The 18,026-nt window shown below is 36.2% G+C and overlaps 1 protein-coding gene across 1 annotated transcript in view; it reads right to left on the bottom strand.

Moving 5' to 3' along the window:
- eIF5B (eukaryotic translation initiation factor 5B) overlaps positions 1-18,026 on the bottom strand; it is a 530,511-nt gene that overhangs the window by 390,585 nt on the left and 121,900 nt on the right. The window contains exon 6 of the mRNA XM_090397300.1: positions 8,834-8,931. Coding sequence (XP_090253426.1) covers positions 8,834-8,931 — 98 coding nt within the window. The remainder of the gene's footprint in view (positions 1-8,833; positions 8,932-18,026) is intronic.

Genomic DNA, 18,026 nt, shown 5'->3' with positions numbered 1-18,026 from the left:
GTGATGGGCATGATATCTAAGAAATGTGGACAAGAAGACATAAAAGTAGCCTTCATGTTCTCTATGCAACGACTCAAGATTTTTATGTTTTCTGAAACCATCTTATCCTCCTTAAACTATTACTGTTTCTGACATATGCTATGCAAGTCAATCTCAAGAGAAACAGAGATTATTATTAACTGTTGTTTTAGAGATACAGTAGTGCCTCGTAGTTCGTATTTAATTCGTTCCAGAAACCTGTTCAAACTATGAATCGTTCGAAGTCCAAATCAAGATTTTACATAAGAAATAATGGAAAGCATTCCCATATCCAAAAAATTTCAATAATTTTTTTATTTTATTTTATCTATTTTAAGTTTTTTAATGTTAATAACTAAGAAAAATTTCAACAAAATAATCTCATATTTATTTTATTATTTTTAATTATTACAACATAAAAATAACAGTGAAGAATATTTTTTTAATATAAAAATCACAAAGACGAAAATAATGCTCCCGTTGTTAAGCGTCTTCTTTCTGCTTCTTAGCTGGAGTTGAGAATGGTGATTCACGTTCTTTCTTTTTTTTCTGCAGAGAAGAATCTATCAAATGTTGTTTGCCGCTGACTATTTTCAAAATAACCCATCACGTTGTCATCGAATAAGTTGATACTCCTGGTCACTACTGTCTTATTAGGGTGCCATTTTGGATTAGAACACAATAGCTTGTGTTCTAACCCAAACAGAGAACAATTCTTGAAGGTCGGCATTGGAAATGCATCCTGTAGCATCCTTCTCCTCCATAAAAATTTCTTTTTCCACTTCTTTTTGTTGTTGATTGTGAAGATGTTGAAGTTCTTCTGTGCTGAGTTTGGTTTTATGATCATCTATTAACTCCTCTACATCCTCATCATTCAACAAAGACACAATTTCATTTACAACAGACTCTTCTTCACAGCTTACTACTTCACTGACTGAAATACAATCTGGCCAGAGTTTTTTCCAAGCAGAAATCATTGTTTTAATAGAAACTTCTTTCCATGCCTTATCGACGATCCTTAAGCAATGAAGAATGTTGCAATGCTCTTTCCAATTACGAGTCAATTCTGTGGCATTGGTTATTTCAAAGCACTTTTGAAACATAGACTTAATATACAGTTTTTTGAAGTTTGAAATCACTTGCTGGTCCATGGGCTGGTATTGGGTGGCAAAAACTTTATCTTGATGAAACTTAATTCACCAACTAAATCCTCCTCTAAATTTGAGAGATGAGCAGAACATTGTCCATCACTAGAAGAGCTTTTAATGGTAGATTTTTTTCAGTAAGATAAGCTTTTACAGTGGGAGCAAATTCTGAATAAATCCACTCAGTGAAAAACTCTCTAGTATCCCATGCTTTCGTGTTGGTCCTCCACATAACACCGAATTTGCTCTTTATGACATTGTTCTTTTTAAAAACGTGTGGATTTTCAGAATCGTAAACGAGCAAAAACTTTATCTTACAGTCTCCACTAGCATTACCACAAGCCAACAAAGTAATTCTATCTTTAATAGGTTTATATCCCAGTGCCATCTTTACTTCTTTTGTGATATTGGTCCTTTTCGGCATTTTTTTCCAAAAAAAGACCCGTTTCATCGCAATTAAAAACCTGTTGAGATACAAATCCCTCACTATCCATGTACTGCTTAAAGATTATTACAAATTTGTCAGCTTCTTCTACATCGGCACTCACAGCCTCTCTGTGCATGACAACACTATGGATCCCAGTTCGTTTTTTGAATTTACTGAACCAGCCTCTACTTCCTTCAAACTCCCCATTTTCAGTACTGGTCTCAGGTGTGCATTTCTTAAGTTCACTATGCAGATGTTCGGCATTCTCACAAATAATTCTCTCAGTAATAACGTCATCACGTAATCGCTTCTCGTTAATCCACACTAAAAGGAGTTTTTCCATCTCTTCAATAACATGTGATCTCCTGAAGGTCAATGTTGTCACATCTATAGCCACATTTGCTGCTTTTATTGCTTCTTTATTCTTAAGAGTGCTACTTATCATTGACTTTGACATTTTAAACATCGTCGCCAGATCCGTCAAATGTGTACTGCTTTCGTGTTTCTGATAATTTCTTTTTCCATCTCAATTGTCAACACTACAACTTTTCTTTTAGAATTTTTTCTTTTACAATTTTTCTATCTTTTAGGTTTTGTTCAATCTACATTCTTGGATGCCATGGGCAATAAAAAAATGCCAAAAACAGTTAAAAATTCTCTACACAAAAGTATCATGCAATAACTAGGCTGTGTAAAGTAAGGGACAACGCACAGCGGATTGACACACACACACACACACAGAGCGCAGGCACGGGGAAGTGAGTGTCAGGGAAATTAGTGGGGGAGAACATGCCAAAACTGTCTAATACAATATGACTCTCTGGACTATAGTTCGAACTTAGAAACAGAATTCAAACTGCAAATCAAATTTCTTGCGTTCTCAAGCATTTGAACTCTGGAACATTCGAAGTTAGAAGCGTTTGAAGTATGAGGCACCACTGTACCGGTTCCATAAGGTTTCATAAAATTAACACAATAACCCAAGGAAAGGAGTGAACAATATTTATTCAAAAGTCATATATTTTGACCTGAAAATTAGAGATCATTATCATTGGCAATAGGCCAGTTGAATACAATATATGGCCTTTGATTAAATATTATTTTGCTTCTGTCATGTTAATTTTATGAAAGAGGTCATTATCTGTCAAAGATGTTGAAAAGAAAAATTTCCAGACTAACCTTCCATACAACAGACAAAAATGAAGTACTTTGGCAGTGGACAGAAATGCCCTATACTGATCACAACACTTCTTTCATTTTATTATTATTATTTGACACCTCTAGGGAGTCCAAGGACTCATCGAGGGAGGGCGCCCGCTCTACAACTCCATCTCCACCATTCAATCACCAACCGGCAGCAACTACACCAACGCCACATACTGCCAAAATACCACACACTGGTATTTTCACAGACAATCACAAACATCCATGCTCAGAGCGGGATTCAAACCCATAGCCTTTTGGCTGGAAAATGGATATGCTATCCACTCAGCCAACCAGGCCAGGTGGATAGGAATATTAAACCCAAAGGAATTATTTGTTTTATTTGCTGCAAATTATTAACTAGTTCTGATTACTATTATTGCAGTATTGCATACTTAAGGAGAGTTAAAATAAAGAAAATGTGTGTGTGTGTGGGGGGGGGGGGGGATACATGATATATTCAAGAAGTCTGACCAACTTTCACCAAAATCTCAAGCATATGAACTTCTTGAATATGATATCATGTATCCCACCCTCCCTTCCCATCTTCTTTATTGTAACTCTCCTTAAGTATGCAGTACTACAATAGTAATATACAGAACTAGCTAATAATTTGTAGCAATTAAAAGTTATCTTTAGTAATAATGTGGTTTTATGTTCTTTCTCCCTAACCATGGTAGTCCATTCTGTCTGTCCTGAATACTATATTGACATGGGGTAATGTAAGAACCCAGAAAGGAAAGAGGATCCTGGAAGTAGTGCTGTAACTAGCTTTTCATGGGTCCTGTGTAAGATTTTTTTTCTTGTCCACCACCTTTTTTTTTTTGAAGGGAAAAAAAAAAAAAAAAAAAAAAAAAAAAAATATATATATATATATATATATATATATATATATGTGTGTGTGATAGAAATAGATTGCTTAATCTTTCACTTTAACCAAAAATGTTACAAAATCAGCCACCATGGTAGCAACATTTAAAATTTGAAAATGAAAATATGTTTTTTTTTTTTTTTTGTTTTGATATCCCATTTCAGGCTCCTTTGTCCTGGGCCTGTGCATCCGTTTCACCTGCCTAGCAGTATTTAATCTGTAAGTGAAGGTTTATGTGGATAAGCAGTTCTGGAGATAGTTTTTGGTATCGAGACCACATTTTCATTAAACAATAAAAGAATAAAAAAAACTCAACAAGTTTCATTTGTTGTAAGACTTACATAATCAGGGGTAATGGTGTATAAACATTTAACACAACAACCAAAGATTAATTGATAATTAATATTCCATTAGATGTTTTTCTGACTTCACAACTGTTCATCAATTGAGAACCCAAATACAAAATGATACATTCGTTACTGTATGCTTGTTGGAACAATGCTAATTGTTGCCATGTTCTGTGGCTCATGTGTGTTATATCTGAGGTCCGAGGCAGTTCATTTTTTGATGAATGCAGACCACACTTTATGTAAAATCAGGCCCTGAGTTTTATTGCACTGTGTAGGGATTCTAATCATTTTTGCAGCTTCTTTAAATTTCTTGTCAACATATGACATGTTTGTCTGTTGCCAAAGTACTTGATGGCCAGTAGTAGTTGTGTGAAATGCTAAGCCTGATTTGTGTTCCCTTCTTTTTGACATCTTTTATATGTTCAGCCATGAGGGATTTCACCTGACCTTCCCGTCTGGCCTACGTAACAGATGCCACAAGAACAGTGAATCTGATAGACACCTAGTTTTTTCATGGGATGATGCAGAGGTTTTGGTGGATGTAGAATCTTAATATTTTTTGTAAAGAAAGAAAAGCCACTTTTATGTTGTACTTGCAGAGCATCATCATCAAATTTCTGCTTGTACCCTCAAGGGGTGTACAGGATATGATAGTACTACATGAAAAATTTACATCTTACTAACTTCTTATCTACAATTTTCCTCCAAATCAGTTTGTTACTTGTCAAGACTCCAATATTAAAAGATCTTATATTTCTATCATCTAAGGCACTTTCTACCGTATCAATCCATCTATCTCTTTGTCTTCCTCTGGGTCTTTTTCCTGCCAACCTGGTGGAAAACACTTCTGCTAATCTTTCCTCACCCATTCTGTTTAAGTGATCATACCACCTGAGATTAGCTCTGCTAAAGCATTCCTGGATGCTGACAATGTCAAGTTCTTTCCTAATATCCTCATTTTTAATATCATATTGCCATTGATGCCATCTGTTGATGCCTCTAATCTCTAATTTTAATATTAGGAAAGAACTTGACACTCTCAGCATCCAGGAATTTGTTAGCAGAGCTAATCTCAGGTGGTATGGTCATTTAAACAGAATGGGAGAGGATAGATTAGCAAAACAAGTGTTCTCTGCCAGGTTGGCTGGAAAATGACTCAGAGGAAGACCAAGATATAGGTATAGGTGGATTGATATGGTACAAAGTGCCTTAGACAATAGAAATATAAGATCTGATAAAGTTGGAGTCTTGACAAGTAATAGACTGATTTGGAGGAAAATTGTAGATAGGAGGTTGGTAATGATGTAATTTTTTCATGTAGTACTATCATATCCCGTTCACCCCTTGAGTGTGTATATCACATTTGATGATGTTAATAATATGGTGTGTGTGTGTGTGTGTGTGTGTGTGTGTGTGTGTGTGTGTGTGTGTACATAATCTTGTCTGAGGATAGGAGTTTGTTCTTTTTTGAGGAATTTGGTAAGTTTTTTTTTATATATATATCCATTTTATTCAGCAATGTTAAGGAGCCTGTTATTCCAGGTTCATTTGGGCAATGACCACAAAGTTTTGAAAATTCCCAATTTCTAGCCAAAGTGATGATATGAAGGTCATATCTAGGTGCACTGTCTATGTAGGTTTATGGGAGACCAAAGACAAGAATGAAGTAACCATCTGATTATATAATGAGACTATCCAGATTAGCTAAAGCCCATGTTCCATTTCAGAGCAAGACTGATTTGAAGGTAGATATTGTTTAGAAAGTGTATGTCATCTGCAGACTACAACCAAACTTTTTACTAATGGCAGCAATGAATCAGTTCCAAAATGTTTTTCAAGTTTGCATGTATAATCAATAGAGGGATTGCAACAGTAATGGGACCCTTCACTTAAAGAGATGGTTGCTTCATCTGAAATATCCTGATTTAAATCAGGATATTTCAGGTAGTGCTTAAAGAGCTCACAAATATTTTTGCCTAAGAAGTGTCATGGCTCAAGGTGATATGATAGCAGATTGAAGTTATGCCATAACATATTCACTGCAAACTGAAGTAGTTGTTCCTCTCTAATTGAAGGTTTTTAAAATAATTCAAAATGATAATGAAGCTTATGTAACAGTGTTGTGCTGATATGTTTGTTATGTTGAGCACTTCATTTATCATATATAGCGAGCTTATAGTAAGATGTTTAGTGGCAATCAAAATGGGGTACATTAATCTAGGTTGTTAGACCGACCTCATGCTACTCATATCACCTTGAGGTGTGTGAGGATAAAAACATCTTTAATTTAGCCATAACTTTAGTAATCTAACTTTTTTTATATATAAAAAAGCTAGATATATATTTTTAGTATAACTGAATTTTATAATGAAAATTTTATACAACTGAATTTCCTATTTATTGGCATATCCCCCTGAACAATAATATTACTAATAATAATAATACTTTATTTCATTATATATTATACCATGTTTAGGTTAACAGTGGCATTCCCTTTAGCTATGACTTTAACTGTTTGGATTTTTCATTTAAGGTTCTTTAAGATTTTTTTTCTTCTTCCTTAGAGATATTGCTTCATGGAGGACTGTCATTTTTTAGCAAAGCCACAGATTCCAAGTCCACCTTGTTTTTTATGGTAGCATTTTGATTGCAAAATTGGTATTTTCCATGGTGTGAGCAGAAGGGATTTTCTGAAAGTATAGCTCACCTCATTTGCTGGAAATTGCCTCAACTTCCAGTCATTTCTTTCAGCTTCAAAAGCCAAAGTTAAATAAACTTTGAAGCAAATATATACATAGAAAATTCACACCAAAAATAAAAATGTACTTAGTTTTTTTTAAAAAATTAGTTGCTGCAATTATTTTGGGAAGTGTAGACAGTCACAGATGTTTCCATACTGGTAGTCACTAATTAGATAACAGTTCAAGTGTTGAAGAAGATGACTTTTGATAATCTTCTCCATTACTTTGGCAAAATTGAGGCAAGAGCAATAGGCTGATAACTTGATTGTAGACATCTTTTTTGAAAACTGGGTATATATGGGCTTGCTTCCATGCTGTAAGGCGGATGCCAGAAACATGTTCAGAAGCACATTTCTTGAGCACAATAAATGGGATACCATCAGGTACAGCTGTCTTTGTAGTATTAAAGTTTTTCAAGATTCTTCTGTTTTTCTGCCAGTAAACAACAGGAGGAATGAGGTGCAATGTTCTAGGCAAAGGAGAAGGTAATTTGCCATGATCATCTATGGAGGGGTTGGAAGAGAAGAATGAAACCAAAATGTCAGCCTTGTCTTTAGATGATGAAATAATTCTATCATTAGGGTAAGAAAGAGGAAGTGGCATAGACAGACAAAAGTTGCACTCAACAGTTTTGGCAAGGAAGGGAACAGGAGGCAAGTTTTCTACATTTATCCTTGTTGAAGTTAAAATTCTCCCTTTTAACAACGGTTTTATAAGTTGTAGGCAACTGTGTAGGAAGCTGGTGTTTTGGTCTAAAGCCACTTGTGATAGGATGCTTGCTTTTCTTTGACAACTCTGGCATAGTTACAGTTCTTGCATGGTTTAGATATGGGAGGGGGGGGGGGATTTGAACAGTGAGGAGTAGATCATTTCTGTATCACAATTGCAAGTATCTGGATCTGAAGAATTTAAACAGTAGTCTCACCATGAAAAGGAGGTGTAAAAGTCATGTAGGTCCTCCCACTTGGCATTGTTGTAAAGCCAGAGTACATAAGGTTGAAAATGGATGAAGGAAGGACATTCCACCAGTGAGGAAATTTTGATGAGATTGTGATCTAAATTACCAAGAGGAGCAGTCACCTGGAGAGAGTACCTGGAAGGAGAATTAGTTAAGAGATTTAGAGTTAGGTGAGTGAAAAGGACTGTCAGGTGTTCTGGTAGGGAGTTAAATGATTTGTTGTTAAGTCAGCTACATCTCTGGATGACTCCCAAATTTTTGCTTACAGCAAAAATTTCTCTCTCTTCTAGCATGGTCAGTGAAATTTACAAGAGGAAGCCAATTATAATTGTGGATAATTAAAATCACTAAGAAAGATGTCTTCACTGATTGAAAATTTGGATCAAATGAAATGAAGTTTCAAAGATAAGAAATCAAAGAGGTCAATTATGATTTTCAGATATAGGAGACTGGTAGGGGGCGCAGTAGATGAAACAAAATGTGGCAAAGAAATCTTAAGCATAGGAGGTCAAAAAGGTGAGATTCTAGTTTAATGATTAAAATGGTTATGGTGACCAAAGACTCCCTCCAGTCAACATGCCACTGTCATCTTCTACTTCCCTCTGATCATGTAAGAACTAGAGAAAGACCATTATCATCAACATCCAACATCAAACATATCAAATCAACATCTGTTCTGCCTTCATCCCATCTACCTCTGCTATTTGAAGCAGTCGTCACATTTTCCCCCCCCAATAAATATGATGCCTAGCTTTAAATGAAAACTGTTTTCATTCTCTCTCTCTCTCTCCCTCCTTAACCACAAGCCCCCTCACAAGCCCTGTTGAGTTATAAGGTCGTGTGACTATCTCATGTATGTGTGTGGGGAAGTTCAATATTTAAAAATAAAATCAAGGAATAAAGCAAATATAAGGAGTGCTAATATTTAGAAGTCAACTTTGCTCTAGTGATAGCTGAGTGATCACTACAATTTAAATTTAAAATGTTAATCATCCCTTCAACAAACTCTTTAAGAATTCTTTTTGGATTTAAACCTACATCTCTGGATGACTCCCAAACTCCCAAGTCTACTGAAGGCGTTCAAAAGCAAGTTATTATGTTTGCATAACTAGTTTCTTACCTGTTTCTTGCCTGGTCTCTTATGTTCTTTCTTTGTGTCATCATCTCCCTTTTTTTTCTTTTTGTCTTTCTTCTTTTTCTTGCCTTCAGGATCGTCATCTAACAAAAAAAAAAGTGTAAAAGAACAAAATAAATATTTGTAAAATCACTGAAATGAATCTGCTAACGTTTTCTAGCAATGGTTTTTAAAAAAATAAACAGCAACAAACAAACAAAAAACTACAACTATGAAGAGAGTCATCATGATCAAAACAATATAACAGATAACAATAGTAAAGAATTTAGAGGGGGTGCTTAAGGGACAAATGTATAACTGAGAGCAAACCTTCACATAGCCTTTAAAGGAATGCAGAGAACAGACCAGGGCTTCTGATCTAATGTCCAATCCTCACCTTCTTGTGGCACCCTGTTGGATATCTACCTGGATACTGAACGAACGAGGATGGGCTGGCAATTTGGGATTTAGCTTACCAAATTGTATTCTCATAGGCTTAAACCAAAATACAAAGTGATGGTACAACATGACAAAATATCATGCCAGCTGGGGCGTCGCCCAGTTAAACAAGGCTCCCGTTGTTTTCGCCAGGGAGCCAGGGTGAACAGCAAAATGTCAGCTACTGGAACAAACCCTAAAACACACCCTAACTCAATATCACCAGAGTTGAAGATCAGTACTATCAACATAAGCCTGAATGGCAAAGAAATGGAGCTAGCTGAGGAATTAGATAAGTACCAGATCAGAGTGATATAATAGAGGTGACTGAAACAAAAAAGACAAAAACTGGCGAGACCTTTCTGAGCAATAAATACAAGTTATATTCAGGCAATGACAATCAAGGAAAAGAAGAAATAGCCATAGTATCCAACACTAAATACGAGGCTAATTTTCTTGTATGGCAGGCAGTCTCAAGTAGAGTGATGTGGGCAAATATCAGAATTGGGAACTGGACAATGAGACTTATTTGTGCCTATGGTCCCACAGAAGGTTCTACTAAGGTAGAAGTTGAAGAATTTTTTGAGGCTCTAGAGAAAGGTAGTCACACAATGAAAAAGGAAAAGTTGGTCCTTGTTGAGGATCTAAATAGCAGATTAGGAAGTGATTGTGAGACATACAAAAATATTTTGGGAAAATTTGGAGAAAAGAGCAAAACTAATAATAATGGCAAATACCAGTTGGATTTCTGCTCAGGATATGGACTGGTTATTACTAACACCATGTTCCAACATAAAAATGTGCACAAATTCACATGGAGAGAAGATGCAAGGAATAAGAAAAGTCTCATTCACTGTGTTATTGTTGATAGTGATGTTTTCTCCATGGTGCAAGGAGAAAACACTATCAACAACAGTATATAGAGGATTTGAAATTGGAAGTGATCACTATTTAGTCTTGAGCAGGATAAAAGTGAATTTTATATTCAAAAGAACAACATATAAGTAAGTTTTAAATCAAATAAAAGTTGTTGAAAGTTTATTTTTCACTTGGTTAGAGTATGATAAATTTAGTTTAATCCTTTATCCAAGTGTGTGCAAACAAAGTTTGCGCCTGAAAGTATCTTCAGGACTGGGGCAAGGTGATACAACACCAGGGCAACTCGTTGCAAAGGTGTAGCAAGCTACCAACACTCCTGTCACAGTATCTCCCATAATGCAAAACATCTCCTTGAGGATATGTCTAATGTTATGCATTATGGGAAGGGCCACTACCCAGACTAGTTTCGACCTTTATTGAGGTCTCTTCAGTGGGAGCCAGGCCCAAGCTGAGATACCAGGCAGAAGCATTCGTAGGTCATCTCTACCTATAGGAGTTGCTAAATGGTGTGCCACCCTTTTTTAATAAATTACTCTGGATTTAGAGAAAGATGTTGAAAGTTTATTTTTCACTTGGGTAGCTTGCTACCCAAGTGAAAAATAAATAAACAAAAAAAAAAAATAAGTGAAAGTTGGTAGCTTGCTACACCTTTGCAATGAGTTGCCCTGGTGTTGTATCACCTTGCCCCAGTCCTGAAGATACTTTCAGGCACAAACTTTGTTTGCACACACTTGGATAAAGGATTAAACTAAATTTATTATACAAATAAAAGTTGAGCAGCTCTCATATGAACTGTAGACAAAATACACCAAGATTACTGAAGAAAAAATGAAAGCGTTTGAAAACAGGAACGAAACCTTGGAGATTCAGTGGCAAACCTTGAAGAAAACCCTGATTGATTTAGCCAGAGAGGCATGTGGTGAGGTTGTCTGCAAGGATAGAAAAATCAGAATTCCATGGTGGACACAAAAAGTAAAAGAAGCAATGAAGGAAAAGAAGAAAGCATATCAAACGTTCCTGGCAAATAAGTCAGCTTGTGCCCTCAAATGTAAGACAGCTAAACAAAAGTCATGGGAGGACTTTGGGAAGAACATAGAAAATAAATATCAAGAAGGTGGCAAAATATTCTGCAGGTTGTTGAAGCTCAGAAATGGAGGAAAGAGTACTCTAAAAGGAATTAGAGATGGTAAAGGTGACATGAAAACAGGAGAAAAAGATATCCTTGAAGTATGGAGTAATCACATCGAAATATTGCTAAATGAAACAAGCAGTGATAGCACAGTGGTAAAAAATACTCAACAGGCAAACAGTCATGAATACCTATCATACTTGAATTGTGGAAAATCAGTAGGAATAGATGATATTCGACCAGAAATGCTGAAGTATGGTGGTATAAAAGTCTTACAGTGGCTGCACTGCATAGTTCAGAAGGTGTGGACGAGGGATGAATTCCAGATGATTGAAGTAGAGCTCTCATAGTACCCATATATAAAAAGGGAAATAAAACTGAATGTGAGAATTACAGAGGTATTTCCTTACTGAGTGTTCCTGGAAAGATATATGCAAGTATACTTTTGAAACTGTTGAGAAGAATGGTGGAAGAGAAGCTTGGTGAAGAAGCTGGATTCAGGCCAAATAGAGGCTGTCAGGATTAGATTTTCACTTTACGACAGATAGTCGAGAAATTATGGGAATGTAACAAAGATCTCTATTTAAGTTTTGTCGATCTTTTAACGTATGGATCTGAGAGCTGGGTCAGAAGTAAAACATTTGACCAAATGAATAAAAGGTATATGACAAAGTGCCAAGAGAGAAGTTATTCCGCTACAGTCATAATGGTGTCAATGGGGCGTTATATCAAGCAATACTTAGTCTTTATTTGAGTTGTAAATCAGCAGTTGGGATTGAAAGAAGTACAGGAAGATGAACCTGGTGTGAGACAAGAATGTACGTTATCCTCTTTTATTCATTATCTATATGGATCATATTATGGAGGAAAGTGGTATTAAACCTGATATCAAAATTGGAGATGTTAATGTCAGCTCTTTACTTTATGCAGATGTTATAATTCTAAATAAATCTGCTACAAGTCTACAAGATTCCCTGACTAAATTGGATAACTGTTGTAATAAATATGGTATGAAGGTCAGCAATAAAAAGACAATGACAATGAAAATAGGCAGAATCGTTGAAAATGTCAACACTGGATTGTGAATGGAGAACTTGTGGAACAAGTAAAAAATTTCAGCTAATAAACCATCTGTATTCTCTCCATATATTATACTGTCAAATAGGTATGTTGAACAAAGCTGGTATGGTAGGAAGTCAATTGAATAAATTCGTATGGAATAAGAGAGAAATTAGTCAGAACACTAAATTAGCTTCATACAAGACCATGTTCAAACCAGTTTTAACATATGGATCTGAGAGGGGTCAGAAGTAAAACACTTGACCAAAGACTAGGGACCTCAGATATGAGAGTCCTGAGAAAGATTAGAGGCATGAACAGATGGCATCAATGGCAATATGATATTAAAAATGAGGTTATTAGGAAAGAACTTGACATTGCAGCATCCAGGAATGCATTAGCAGAGCTAATCTAAGATGGTACGAACACTTAAACAGAATGGGCTAGGAAACATTAGCAAAATTGGAATCTTGACAAGTTACAGCCTGATTTGGAGGAAAATTGTAGATAGGAAGTTAGTGCTGATGTAAATTTTCCACGTAGTACTATCATATCCTGAACACCCTTTGAGGGTACATGGCAGGAATTTGATGATAAAGAATTTAGAATTCCTAATTTCTTACTTTCAACAAAACAAATTAAAAGAAAAAATGCTGACAAACAACAATCAAATTAGTGACAATATCAGATAATTTTATTTGGTTGGTTGGTTGATTTTTGGTTCATTGGTGCAATGACAGCAAAGGTCACACTGCACAATCTCAGAAGGTTATAGCAGTACATAAGGTATTAATAAATAGTCATAAGGGAATAAATTAATAGATAATATGTACAAAAAATTAATTTCTCTGACTGATAAAATCTGCCTTAATGTATAAGGCTTGGCCAGATAAGTAAAAATTTCATTCCTCTCTTGTGTGAAATGATGGCACTCCACAAGAATATGACAAAATGGTAAGATGTGTGTTGCATTCTTTCACACATACAAGGGCAGTTTGGAAAGTTCTGATAAATACCAAGAACAAAATGATATTAAAGCAACTGATATAACAACAAGAAAGAACATAAGTTACCTTCATAACTCTGCTAATAGTATATTCTTTCTTGTGGTTATATCAATTGCTTTAATATCATTTTGTTCTAGGTGTTTATCAGAACTTTTCTGATTCCCCACCCCCATAGGTGGATGGGTCATCAGCCCTCAACATATAAGAATGTGTAAGATGACTGACTTACACAGAGCCTAGAAAGAACAACTTCCTCTCTTCTGTTTCTATGTTGACTAGACTGCCAATGCTGCCAGTGTGCTTCCTGCCATGTTGACTATCATTGGGTAATTAATTTTAATCTTGTAAACCATCTGTATTCTCTCCGTATATGATACTGTCAAACAGTATGTTGAAAAAGTATGATATGATCGCTGCTTCAGTCTCAATTCCCTTAATTCCAATGTGGCTGGAAATCCAGCACAACTGAACACTATAAAAATTAAAGGTCTTAATTTTGTACAGCAGTCGTAAAACTATGCAAAGCACTGGATGTGGATTATACACAGGAGAGGAGATACCCTGTAAGGAACTCAGCGTATGTATAAATCACACTTTTGATAGTTTTCTTTTATATGCACAAGTGCAAGCTGAATGACATGCAACTCTGCTGTACATAATTACTGCAATCATGTGGGATCTGGTTCGAGAGAGTAATATCAGACAGCAGCACAGCCAAGGTCTCAGACCTTGAACTATCAGTACAGATGAGCAAGAAATTGAGTGAGTTTTTCTGTGTGCAATAAACACTTGCAAGTATATTTGCTTCAAGAGGAAAATGCAGGAATGGATAGATGGAAATGGGATACTGTATGGGGGTGGGGAGCATAGTTTTGTGAAAGGTAGATCATGCCTCAGTAACCTGCACATGTTTTATAATAAAGTGACAGCTGAATTGGATAAGGGTAATTGGGTTTACAGTGATACTACTGGACTTTGCAAAGGCCTTTGACAGAATACAACATGGAATTCTAATCAGTAAACTGCAGCACATGGGGGATGGATATAGGGTTGGTGAGATGGATAGGAGGGTAGTTGATTGAGAGATATCAGAGAGTAGTTTATTCAGGAGTAGAGTCCAAAAGAAGGCCTGTGACTAATAGTGTGCTGTAGGGGTTCTGTTCTTGGATCACTGCTATTTAATTTGTTCATTAATGATATAACAAAGAATTTGAGAGGAATTGTTCAGTTATTTGCTGATGATGCAAAGTTGGGTAGAGCAATATTCAATACACATGATGTCAAAATTTTGAAGGATTATTTGGATAGATTGGCAGACTGGGCAAAGGAGAATGGATGTCAATTTAATGTGGAAAAGTGTAAGGTTATGCATTTTAGGGTGAAAAGATTACCAGCAGTATACCACATTGATGGAATCTTACTCCAGGAAATTGACAAAGCCAGAGACTTGGGAGTGTTAGTGGATAGGGAGTTAAAGTTTGGGGGGGGGGGGGGGGGGGCACATAGCAAAAGTGGCTAAAGCAGCTCATCAAATCACTTGGTTACTGAAGAATACTTTGACGAACAGAGACAAGCAGGTCATTGTTCCTCTTTATCAAACCTCGATAAGACCTCATCTTGACTACTGTACTCAGATGTGGGTGCCAGGGTTTCTTGGTGATGGGGAGGAGGAAAAGAGGATCCAGAGGGGAATGACCAAGATGGTAGCTGGTCTATGGAATGAACCTTACGAGAACAGGTTGAAGATTTGAGTTACGTTGATAGGTGGAAAAGGGGTAATATAATTGAGACAGTCAAATTACTGAGGTTTTTTTTTTTTTTTACAAGATTAATTCAGAGGAAATTTTTCAGAACAGGTGTGGTGGTGGGAGAACTAGGGGCCATGGAAACTGAGCAAGAGTGTAGTCAGCAAGGGTGCTAGAACTAGGTTTTTTTTTTTTTTACTTGGAGAGTGGTGAATGAGTGGAATAAGCTGCCAGAGTCTGTTGTGGGTGCCATGACTGTGAATGATTTCAAAGCAAAGTATGACAGATACTGTGCGGATGCTGAATAATTCTTGACATGCCGTTTAGGGCCTCCCTCGATGAGTCTAAGGATTCCTTGGAGTTGCCTGTAATAATGATAAAAGTAGCCAGATGATGGAATATGAAATTTCTGCAGTTGACAAAGTGATAGGTTGCAGAATGGAGTGCAAACCTGTCATGGAGGAATGCTGTTATGTTTGGTGTAGGTAATATCATCAACATTCTTGTCAGTAGCTTCCATAATTTCTTTGACACACCCACCACAAAAGGATGTATAGCAGTCTGACAAATTTGATATTGAGCCTCTGACTATAGAGGAAAGAGATTAATCCAGAAAGGATGCTCTGGAAGAGACTATTTTTAGAGCATAGTTAAGACAACTGTTTCCATGTAAGTGATAGAGCTGGTTCATTTGCTTCAGCATAAAGACTGAGTGGACGAAGTGTGAAAGGCACCAGTTGACAATTTTTCAATTCGATTACCCCTCATGTTATGAGAGTGACGTTATATTGTGAAGCCATCAACATATATAGCATTGCTTACAATGGAAGGAAACTGTTCAATGATTGAGTTAACTTTGATACAAAAAGTGTCACACTTAAGACAGAACCTTGAGGAACACCCCATTCTTCATGACATTGCCAAGATAGCATACTTCCCCCTCTGACTTAGAAGACTCCGCTAGACAAAGTGTTTAATAAAATACAGGAAAGTGTCCTCTGAGGCCTAGGTTATAGAGGTCTTTTAATATGACGCATTTCATAAGCTTTTTCCATGTTTCATGGTAATCATATTGCACAAGGGTGATGCAAAGACAGATGTATAAAACTAGCAATATCTCTGGAGTGATGATCAAGATTTTGGAAAGTTGGTTAGGGCTCGTATTCAAAAATGGGTTAACAAAGAATCTACTTTGCAATGAACAGTTTATTTATTAAGAGAAAGCCATGTTTGAGCTGATTGCTCACATTTTTTAATAATATTCACATTTTCCCCCAGGGGCACACGGGAACTTGTGAACCCTGGGGTACCCGAGTCATGGCGGTATAACCATTACATCTGGTTGGAAGGAAATGTCCAACCCACTCACCAAGCTGCATAGAAGGCAACGGAGAACCACCATGCATACTTTTTCTCTTTCTCTAAGTAATGATGAACAAGTCAAAATGGAAGAATGAATTATGTACAAGAACAGGTGGGACCCCCTGGGTCTGATCTTGTGCAGTATGCTACCAAAGAAGGGTTTTGTAGATCTATGTTGGAGTCCCAGGAGGATAAGACCTTAAATGATGCTGCAGGATTCAAAGCCTCCTGGAAGTTCTGGAGCTAATGTAAGAACACAACATAAGAAAATGAAGATAAGAAAATAAAATACAAATATGGGCATCTGGGATGTTAATTCAATGTATCAAGCAGGGAAGATGACTAATGTGATCAGAGAAATGAAAAGAATGAAGATATCAGTTCTTGGACTCTCAGAGGTTAGATGTTAAGGGAAAGGAGATATAAGAACAGATGATGGATTTAGATTTATTTACTCAGGAGGAGAAGAACATCGAAGGAGTGTTGGAATAATGCTGGATAAAAGGATAGCCGATATGGTGGAGGGATACTGGCAGAGATCTGAAAGAGTGATTGCTTTAAAAATAAAGGCTAGAAATATCCTTATAATTCAAGTATACTTACCAACAACAGATCATACAGATGAAGAAGTTAAAGAGATCTATCAACAAATAGAGGAATGTTTACATTTGAAAAATAACAGATATACTGATAGTAATGGGAGATATGAATGCAAAGATAGGGAAAGGAAGAGAGGATGGCCTAATGGGCCCTTGGGAGAAAGAAATGAAAGGAGAGACAGATTCGTGGAGTTTTGCAGACAACTCAAATTGATAGTGACTAACACCTGGACAGAGAGTTGAAGAAATCAGATTGATTATATATTAACTAACTCAAGATATAGAAATATAACAAAAATGCAAAAACTTATCCTGGAGCAGACTGCAATAGTGACCATAACCTGCTCACAATTAAAGTAAAAATCAGATTAAAACGAATAAATAAAGAAAATACAACTAGAAAAATAAGAATTGATGAACTAAAAAGAAAATATATCAGAGAGAAATATCAAGCTGAACTAGAAAATAAGATCAGCAGTATTGATATTGATAGACTCCTAGAAATAATCTGGACTAATCTAAGAGAGAAAATCAAGGAATGTGCTAAAGGTCTTCTGGGTGAGAAAGAGAGGAGAGGAAGAAAGCCCTAGATTACTAAGGAGGTGATAGAAAAAATGGACAAAAGAAGAAAATGGAAGAATAAGAACAGCAATGAAGCCCAAGTCAGGTATAAAGAGATCAATAAACATGTAAAAATTCTGGGTAAAAAGGCAAAGGAAGACTGGCTCAATCAGGTCTGCAAGGAAATAGAGGAAAATGATACAGCAAAGGATATGAGAAAGGTCTATGAAGGCTTGAACTTGATTTCAGGGAAGAAGAGACTAATAAAAAGAAGTGCTTTGAAAGATGAAAGATTTTGTTGGAAAAAAACGATAAGATGGAAGTATGTTACAGAACTTTATGGAGATGAAAATAATCTGGAATGTGATCAGATAGAAAATGATGATGCTCCAGTAATTAAGGAATGGGAAACCGAACCAG

This window comes from Typopeltis vanoorti, chromosome 8 (assembly GCF_054136105.1).
Source record: "Typopeltis vanoorti isolate ZY-2024b chromosome 8, IOZ_Tvanoo_1.0, whole genome shotgun sequence".
Taxonomy (NCBI): Eukaryota; Metazoa; Arthropoda; class Arachnida; order Uropygi; family Thelyphonidae; genus Typopeltis; species Typopeltis vanoorti.
The sequence above is the reverse complement of the archived record's forward strand: the minus strand, read 5'-3'. Positions and strand labels throughout refer to the sequence as shown.